At 37.2% G+C, this 10,551-nt stretch overlaps 1 protein-coding gene across 1 annotated transcript in view; it reads right to left on the bottom strand.

Moving 5' to 3' along the window:
- The window catches only part of LOC103772627 (dystonin-like), a 70,206-nt gene that overhangs the window by 44,008 nt on the left and 15,647 nt on the right, over nt 1-10,551 (bottom strand). Inside the window, exons 12-17 of the mRNA XM_008939968.1 lie at nt 8,915-9,133; nt 5,685-5,888; nt 2,638-2,869; nt 2,062-2,288; nt 1,241-1,363; nt 399-500 (exon numbers count right to left, since the gene is read on the bottom strand). Coding sequence (XP_008938216.1) covers nt 399-500; nt 1,241-1,363; nt 2,062-2,288; nt 2,638-2,869; nt 5,685-5,888; nt 8,915-9,133 — 1,107 coding nt within the window. The remainder of the gene's footprint in view (nt 1-398; nt 501-1,240; nt 1,364-2,061; nt 2,289-2,637; nt 2,870-5,684; nt 5,889-8,914; nt 9,134-10,551) is intronic.

Consider the following 10,551-nt stretch of genomic DNA (forward strand, 5'->3'; position numbering starts at 1 on the left):
TTCAGGTCACGTAAATGTGTCACAACTTCAACTCACTTATCATACTAGGTACTGACTACCACAAGAAATGTGAGTATTACTGTGAAAGTGTGGTTATCAAAAACCCTCTGCTCTTACCAATAAATAAGAGGATATTAATTTTGAATCTAAACATAGTGCAATATATGAACACCTACATGAAGAAAACAAACCAACAGACTTATTCTTTAATGAAAAAAAAAAACCAAACAAACCAAAAAAAACCACCAAACGCAACCAACCCTGAGAAAAAATATCTGCCTACTGAAGAAAATAGTGATATATTATTTGCCACCTACCCAATCACATGACATTTTTTACAATAGCCACATGAAATTCTATGGACTCAAGAGTGGGTTAGGTATATCACACCCTCTTACCTGCAGTCCATCTTGGTACTGAACAGCTGCCTGCATAGCTTCAGCAAGCTTATCCACCCGTTCTTTCCATGTTTTGTTTAAGGCATCCCAGGCAGAATTCAGCTAAAAGGAAGTGCAATTTACTCCAATGGACAAAAGAATTTTACTGCTGTATCATGTTCATTCACTGATTATTCACTGCTCAATAACACCAATAAACTAAGCATGAATAGCTAATATTCATTCTGTAGTAATACTCTTTACTGCATAGTTAGTTTCCTTCAGAACACATTAGAGGGTCTGGATTACAAAAGCTGTAAATTACAAAAGCTGTAAACCTTCATACTGATCATTGAACATTTTTATTAAAATAGGGATTATGGTCAATATATGAAAGATTATTAGTGAATCATTTGGAGTTGCATCATTATAATATATGTAGCTTAAAGAAAATACACGTTGCTGAACTTCAGGGAAATTAAAACCACTTTGTAGTCATCCAAATGAGATTGTCTCAGTTAAGATGTCTCCCTCGGCATAAACTAGATATATAGGAAATTTATTCTAGCATTACTTTTGCAAGCATTAGCCATATACCATATTGATCAGTGAGTATTTTTACAAAAAATCTTTGTCTTTTACAAAATAATTAATCCATAAATCAGTAAAATAAAATTGACTAATCTGAATCTAGATTCACTTATCTGAAAAGGAATCTTTGCTTTACTACACGAACTTCAGAGGTGTCTCATTTTTGCCACAGATTTTTTCGTCTCAAAATTTGTTTGGGGCATGGGGAATAGCCCAATTTCAGCTGAACAAGCATCTAACATAACAGATTTAAGCCTCTGCATTTCCCATACCTCATCTATACTTTTGTTGACAATAGGTTTGTCAGGTTCTCCACAAGCAGCTCTAAGTTCAGAGCCAAGGCTCACAACTGTTTCTAGTTCTTCTTGTAGTCCATCAATTTCTTCTTTAGCAGCCTACAAAGATAAAAAAACCCCAATGCTGCTAATATTAAATTAAATAATCTATGTACAGCTTACTTTCAAGATAGAACAGAGCAGGATTCCATCTTTGTTTTCTTTAAAGTCACTTGGAGTTACACTTGGATGCTTAAAATATAAGCATCCCTTTGCAGTGTCAGAATCCAGTCAACTGACATCAGTCTAAATTATAACAAGGGCTCATGATGTCATTTTTCATGACATGGGAAAAACAAACAGGAAATTTTAAATGAGATTTCTTTAATCAGAGTGTTTTCTTTTTCAGAGGTTATCATTCAGCGTTCAAATCTTTAACTACCAGCATAATTACAGACTTAGAGCATAATACACAGCATAACATGTGTACACCTTTCATTTAGATGTTATGAATTACTCAGGGAATCTCAAGTATGTATAACTTTTAAAAGTCTCAGTGACATGCTTATTATATGCATGTTTATAAACAGATTTGTAAATATAATGACAAGCACATGCTGTATGCCTGTTGCCATTAAGCACTGATACATGTTATTTACTATAGACCCTTGAGATATTATTATAGTAAATTTCTATGTAATTATCCACCTTGGTCTCTAAAAAGAAAACATTCTCCTGTGGTATTTCATAGGAATTCTGTCTTTTCTCTGCATACTGTAAATAAAATACTTCAAGTCAACAAAATACTTGCTACTGACCTCAGCAGCTTCTTGCTGTTGCTTGACTACAGATGGGTCAACTCCAGGTCCCTCCAGTTCCCGAATGAAGTCCTGAGTATCTTTAATAGTAGCTACGAGAGCTATATGATCACACCAAAACTTTTCAGCTAGTTCCATTACATCCAACAGTTTGGCCTCTCTTTCTTCCGTCAAGGTCTGGATGTCTTCCCAAATGAGGACCATTTGGTCTAGTTTATCTTGAACAGCTAAACAACAAAGGAACTAGATTACTACCTTGGCAAACACTTCTTGGACATAAATCTCTTTACAGTTCTACAGCAGAAACATATGTGCACATTTTAAAATTTAGACCAAAATTGTTTCTTTACAGGACTCCTTACAATGTTAAGTGGAAACAACCAATACATCCTTTAAAAATAAAACAAAGGGCATATGCATGATGAATTATTTTAAATGACGCTTTGCTTTTATAAATCTTTAGCAGTTTCCCCAGAAGAGCCCAATCCCCAGATTAGCGGTCATCAGAAATGAAGATTTTTATATGTTGCAGCTTGCTGCACTGCCACTACATGAAAACTTCCCTCAGTCCCCTACCTTTAGCAGATATATCCTTATCCGCTCCTTCTGAGCGAGCAATCATTTCCTCCCCTCTCTGCTTCAGTGTCTCATACACCGGCTGAAGTTTTTCCAGATCCACTGACACATTCTTATTTTCACTGATTTGCTCTTTAATCTTCTCAACCTCTGCTGAGATGGAAGGTGGCTGCCTCAGACGTTCAACTATGCGTTTCAGACTCTCAAGAGTTGGATCTATCTTGTCATGAAACTGGGAGGGTGGTAAAGGACAGAAAGAAATGGCAGAGAAAATAGAAGAAAAACAACTGAAAAATGGCTTCTGAAATCCTCTTGGAAACAGGTACTTTGGCATACTTAATATCTTTATCCAACATACATATGTGCAACTTACAATACCCCCCCTTCCAAGTTCTTTCCCTCTTTTCATACCTGAATTACAAAAATGACCTTGCAAAAAGGTTTTTCCTCTCAGATTTAAGAATTTTACTATGAAGTCTGGTTTCTGTCCTGAGACGCTCCATCTGAAGGTGCGATACATGCAGAAGAAACTACTTCCATTTAGCCCCGCATAATTCATATGGTAGTTTGCACCTCATTTTGGAAAGCCATGGCTTTCTGATTTCATCATTTTAGAAAGGTGTTTACCTTTGTATTAAATACATACATTTTCACATCAGGACCAACATACTGGCACATAACCACCAATTAAGATTAGATATGTCAGATCATTCAACACCACATCTGTTAGTGCAAGGTGATGCTTTTTGGTGCAGTAAAGGTACGCTACTCTCTGCAACTAAAAGCACACAAAAGTGCATATTATTTTCACCCACATTTGGCTGAGCACAGGTAGGTGCCCAGAAGCTCAACTGCAGCTATGGTAATGTGGTTCATCCTTTGGTACAGGTCCAAAGTTAGCATTTATTATATGCTTTTGGATCCATACAGATTCCGAAAAAACATTTCACCACCATGCCCCTTTCAAATTACAGAAAGTAATAAATTGTGTCTGAGTTTAATGATCCTCCAGGATCTACAAAAGGCACTCTTGCCTACATAGAGAAAAAGTGCTAGAAAGACCACAGCAAAATAAGATTACCTGATGTGAACAAATAGCTACATCCTTTCTGTTCAAAGGAATACAGACAATACAGATGTAATTAACTTTTTCCCACCATACAAGCCACTTCAAATCAGGCTCCGTGACTAATCATGTGGATTCAGTGGTTTTGTTAGAAAAGTATCATACAAGTCACCAAAACGTTTTATGAAAGTTAAGTAGCCTTCCCACATTCAAGACTTCTGAAAAACTGATTGTGGCAATGAAACCTTACAAAAGTGGTAAAATCTGAAATTAAACGGGCAATGTTCAGGTCTACTTTTAGGACATGTCTATTATATTTTAATACTGTCAATACTGCAGTGAATGAGACAAGGTGTTTTAGAAATTAAAAGGAAGAAAACGCAAGTCATCACAAACTCTCATTCTGGCTCCATAAGTTATGTTCTGCCTTTGATACATAATGCAATTTAACATAATTTAAAGCCCGAAGAGTTAAACAATTATTCTTTCAGAAGTGTCTAGACAAACACTGACACAGCCATCATACTACAGAGCCCTGATGATATATATTTATGTATCTTAATTTTAAAAAAAGGATATTATAGAAAATTACATTCTGGGCGTTAAAATGTTTTGCTTTGCCACCTGCATGTACATTTACATAAAAAAAATGAACCTTAAAGTACTGCACAAATGTTTTTCTCAACATCTGATTATATTCTAGCTGTTACCAAAGTATGCATTTTTATGCTTGCTTTCTGTACTTAGCCAGTACAACATGTTAATGTCTATCATATACAAAGCAGGGACTTGAATGCCAAGTATCTTGATTTTCAGCTGCGCAGCTCCAAACACGGGAAGGACTGAGCATTTATGATAAATAAAAACACTGAATCTAAATAGTCAGGCACCTTTTAGAGTGTGCTACTAAAACTATCTTAGTGAGTAAGGAAGGTGTTTAGAATGACTTAAAGCATAATACAATGTCTATAACCAGTTCAAAAGCAGGATGATATCTGACGTTACTTTTTTCCTTAGCTTCTTCAACTCAGTCTGCAGGGGCTAGGAATATGACCCCAAGAACAGTGACTTGTGACAGAAATTTAGAATGTAGACATGGTGAGGACTTTAAGGTTTATTTCTTTCTAGAACTTTAGAACTGAGCAGAATATAGGACTTAATTTCAGGCAAAGAGAGAAAAAGGGGAATCTCCTATAAAATTAGTGACATTTTTATTCAGGTTTTTGTATGGGTTCACGTACATAGTTTTACTAAGTCCTTTTCTGAATTTGGGGTGGAGTACAAGAATCTCAGTTTGGGTTTCATGATAACAGCTGCATATTTAAAAGTCTCTAGAATGTGATACCTAACAATACTCTATCGAGGTTCACTGCAGAAGCTGATGAACTTAAGATATGCAGCTTTTATGGATTTGATCCGAATTTTATGCTTATGTTGACATTCTATGAGGTCTAACTTTACTCACAATACTTTTAAGTAACAGTTCAAGCATATATTACATTAAGGTCTTGTGAACCTACAACAAAGACCACTGCAAAGCTACCCTCTAGTTCCACTGGCAACAGACTGTAACTAAAGCAGCAAGGTTCCAGATACAGCTGTACTCAAGTTAACTGATCGGCAGTGACATCCATATACAAATGAAGCATCAGCTAGTAACAGAACATCAAGAAAAAAACAAAATAAAATGAAAATAAAATCCCACATTTTTTGGTGAAAAGTTACTTTTTACTTCAAAATTAAGAAGCAGAAACATTTTTCAGCAGCAGCAGTTGTAATACTGACCAATACATAAAATTATAACCACCTGAGAAACAGAAAAATCAATGTCATATGCAGTGATATGAACATTCACAGGCCATTAACTTGAAAAATACAGATAAAACACCAGTTTAGTCTTGATATATACATGTAAGATGACAATGCCTATGTATCTTTCCATTTGAATGAATTCAATTATACTTTAAACTTAAATTGATACCTGGGTACACTGAGAAATGGCTTCATCCAGTGCCAGTGCTCGCTTTTTGACATCTTCCTTAATTTTACTGTAAAGGGTGTCAGCTGCCACATATTTCTCTTGGATAGAAAAACCTTCTCCTGGGCTTAGCTCCAGCAACTGAGGCCCAGTTTTGTTCATCTTATCTATATGAGGCTTGTGCTCAGCAATCAGCTCACGCAGTTGCTAAAACAAACGAAACAACTTATCAGTTTCTTGTGCTTGCACCACCACATTACAGCTGTCCACACTTCTAACACATCCAGCTGGCAAGAAATTCCAAACAAATACCCTTCACCCTAACGTAAAGCACAAATAATATCAAATAAAGTTAGTGGCTGCTCTGCCAGTGATGGCTCCTGTTCTAACAGAGAGCTATCGAGGCCTGGAATATCACCATCAGAGACATACTGGAAAGGTCTGTGCAAGACTCTTGGTGGATATATGATTACAGGTAAAATATAAGATGCTAACTATGCATATGATGATGGCAGCAGACACTCCCCATCATATTTAGTACCCGTAATGACAGCAATGGCAACACTATTCCAGACATGTGCATAACACCACCACGTATATACTTTCCATGTCGGTATCTGTCACTTCCTGCAATGCCTTCCATTAAAGATCATCACGCAAAGAGGTACCGGCATTGCAAGAGTAATCATTCAAATTATCCTTGATTTAAGAAGAGGAAACTACTAGCACAAGGAAAGGTCAAAGACAGCAGTGAAAAGTACAAAAGGACAAGAAAGACTGATCAGTAGAGACCTATCAACCAAGCAGTCTTTCCTCTGGCCATAAGACCCCCCCGTCTTCACAACAGCGCTATTACTTAACTGACACAAAGTTTTACAAGTAATTAATAATTAAATTTGATCTCAGCTGTCTACTCTCACTCATCATCCACCCCCAAAGTAAGCCAAAATTGTGCAGAAGGCTGCGCAGGGGCTTGTAGAAGTCAAAGGTCACAAGGTGTCCTCCAAATTGCCTAAGGATTCTGGTTTTGTTTACTTGCACCCACAGATCTGACAAAAGGGAAAGGTTTTTAATGGGAGTAGCCCAGTCATTCCCTAGTTTTATTTATTTTCTCATCTCATTCCTCCCTTTTGAGAAAAACCCCTCCATCCCGTGAGGCACTGTCTCTCTCTGTGCTGTGAACTCCATGCCCTTTCTATCTTATAGCCCCTATGCAGGAACAAGAGAGGCACGTTCTCTGCTCCTCCCACCTCAGAGTTTGTTTAAATCAATGAAGACACAGAAAAAGGCCTATATCAGTCTCAGTGTAAATAAATCCTCTACTCTTCAACCAAGGTCTTTCCCTTAAAAAGAAATCTGACACTTGCCCTGCTTACTTGCTCCTCCCCAGAAGAGGAGATGTTGAGAAGACTGAAAAGACAGTGACCAGGACTCTCCAGTCTCTTGACGAGGACACAGCAATGAGAATTCAAAACCCCCCAACTCTGGATACTTACTGAGAGTGTAACTTTATTTGTACACCTTGCAACAAGAAGAATAATACCAATTAGCAGAGGTAAACCTGCAACTAAGTAGAGCCTAGAAGTTTTTACAAAGTAATCTCGTGTGCTTTATTTTTGTGTGCAGATCCTTTGACACAAGGCCAAAAGAGTACATGTTTCTGGGTCCAAGTCTCACACTAGTACTCTGTCCACAGCTCATTCCAAATCAAACTGACTGCACATTACTCAGACAGAATCAACATGAATTTCATGACTTGAAACAAAGATAGTCATCAATAAATATATCACAACAGGAATGTAAGTGAATATAGAAAACTGTTCTCAAGTCACATTCAGAACCTTCTTTCTTTCCCTTTCCCCTCCCTGCCTTTTTGAACAATAAATTATTTGGTCTTCTCCATGATCTACTCCTGGGTAAACAATTCCAGTAAGCAAGTATTTCAGATCAGATTGTGTGTTAAAATTGCCTGACATTAATCTTCTACTTAACAAACAAATCTCAGCTAATGGCATAGCCCAAGGAAAACTCAAAAATAGAAGCTCATCTGAAGGGCCTCTCATGCAAGCAGAATGATTAAAGTAGATGGGGAACAATCTTGTAAGTAAAGCAAGCATGATTTGGTTCATGGTGACTAAGCAAGATAGTTTATAAAGCTCATGTTACATAGATAGCCTTAACAGAGCATGGTTGTTCATTGTGGACATAATAGGAGGACAAATGAGTGAACCCAGTGTTTACCAGTACATCAACATGGCCTATCTTCATGAACTGGTCTTAGAGTAAACAAGACTTTGAAGCCAGGGTTCATCCTATCTAACTTGAGTCACTTAATTGAGGCAGCTAAAATTAATAAAATAGTGACTCTATGCTCAGCAGGGAGAAACAGGTATCTCCAGTAGCCATATGGGCTCTGCATGTGCCAAAAGATGTAGGTTTTTAACCTCAGTGAGATACATCTGATTCCATGTGATACTAGGAGCCATATATGAAACGTAGTCATTTTTATCCCCACTGATTGTTCCTCCATGTAAGAAAGACCATATGGTGGCCAGCTTACTGCACTGTTGCCTCTATTTTGTGATCTTATGGTAAACAATTATTTCTTTTAATTATTCCATAACAAACATACTTGACATGAGAAATTACTATGGGATTGGCTGGAAGCCAAGCAGTCAATTCTTGGTCCTCTGATTGTCCATCTTCCTCGCTCAGCTAAGTTTAGTTCCAATGACAACAAAATAAAAGCCAAATTTCTTACATGTACATAAGATCAACATATGTGCATATTTACACAAAGGCAGCATTTCAGGTACTCCAGTTCTTTAGACAGTCATGTTTTACTTTTCTTTCTTGCTACATCCCATCTTGTTCGTTCTGTTAATGGGTTTGGTTTTAACACTGACATTAGTGCTTTTTAAATACACTGCTAAACTGTTACCTTTTGTGTTTTCTGCTCTCTCACTACAATGGCAATTTTTACCCTTTAGCCCTCTTTCATGCTTACACATGGTTTGCTGCCTTCCCCAGAGAACCTTGTTTGCATGCGTGATTTGGGAAATAGTAGATGCATGACTGGAAAGGTATTCATTTTGTACTAGCATTTTAAATAATTCTTTTTTCAGCAGAGATAGAACTGTCTGGCTTTTCAGCATTTAGCAGAGTACCCCACAGTTCTAAGCAGAATACTGCTTGGCTTTTGACCCTCAATGAAAAACGGGCAGAACGCTTACCCTGTGCTCTTCTTGTTGTTGCTTTAAAGTTTCATATTCAAGGGCTGGAGCAGGAAGCTGAGAGATGATCATTTCTGTTTCAGTTAACCATGGCCAAAGCTCTTCATAAGTCTCCCAGAACTGGTTAACCAGGGACTGAGCCCGTTCCAGCTGGAGGTTTCTCTCGGAGTTCATCTGACAGACTGCATCATATTTCTGTAACAGGCTTTTCATTTTTTTCTGTAAAATAATATTAACAAAAAATAGCAATGTATGGTTTCTTATATGTCTATTACCTTCACTTCTAAACGATCTTTGATAACTATGGCACCAAACCACAGTGAAACAGATTTCCATTTTGATAATGTTTTTACAGTATCAGTGTTTAAGGTGGACAGAATCAATACTGCTGGAGACTGGAATCTGGCAGAGTACTTTCAAAGTAATTAGAACATATTTAAAGATATACATATTTACAAATAACACTTTATGCACAGGGCTTACAGTCAAGCTGCAAATAATCTGACTGCAGACCTTAGCCACACTTCCTTACTGAAGGCACTTATCTTCAGTGACACTTGGCAGAAACAAAGTCTTCCACAGCATTTCTGAATCAAAGAACAATATACAAAAATCTGTGTTTTCTTTTTATGTCTGGCAAGAGAACAGGGTACACTGTTGTGCTTGTAGCTTACAAACTTGCAACAGAAACCACAAAACATTATTTTCCATGTTAGCATACATTCATTAATGAGGACATGTTGCCATTAAAAATATGATAGAACTAGAAGGTTTGAACATTACAAATCTGCTGTATTTGGGCATGTGATAATAAAAAAATCAACCAGCTGAGCATTTTTCCTGTGGAAGGCTGCTCATGTTATCATTTTTATGAAAGATTATACGTGACAATGCACATAAATGCTAGCCTTGGAAAAACTAGACGTATAAGCAAGGCATTGAACGTGAAGCAAAGGTCTTTTGGCAGAGCAAACTATTCTTTCATTTGTTATGTCTTGCATGTAAATTAAGTATCGAGGTGCTATCCAAAGGACAAAACATAGCCTAACACACAGAGATATAGTATTTTTGACAAATACAAATATTTAATAGTCACACAAAGCTGCTCTCCCTTATGACTACAGTTTCATAAACAGAACATCTCATCTATTTTAAACTTGCATACGAACAAATCAAATTTATTCAGAGACCCTATAGTAGAGCACAATTAGTGAGGTATTGATGTTCAAGAAGGGTGTTCCCTGGAAGGACTAAGTTTACACAACATATCCAGCCTCACCAGAATTTAGCAAAAAAAAAAAAAAACCCTGAACCAAACAACTAACCCATTCTTAAATGTCAACACATAAAAAAAAAATCTGTCTGTATATAGACACAACCCCAACATCAGGCTCTCTGCATGTGTGTAATAAATGAAAGCGTAAGAATGTTTTTCATGGGCTGTGTTAGTCAACAGGATGGAACAATCTTGGCAAGGTCTACGCTGAAATCAGTCGAAATGAAATTAAAGATTGCTGCCGAGATGCACAGCCACTGAATCCAGCACAGAAACACACAGGCTCAGAGCATCACTCACCCAGAACTGGGGAAGATAAATAGTCAGATTCCACTCCACCCCCCCCCCCCACAGACACACA

Source organism: Merops nubicus, unplaced genomic scaffold (assembly GCF_000691845.1).
Source record: "Merops nubicus isolate BGI_N331 unplaced genomic scaffold, ASM69184v1 scaffold7175, whole genome shotgun sequence".
In the NCBI taxonomy this organism is placed as follows: domain Eukaryota; kingdom Metazoa; phylum Chordata; class Aves; order Coraciiformes; family Meropidae; genus Merops; species Merops nubicus.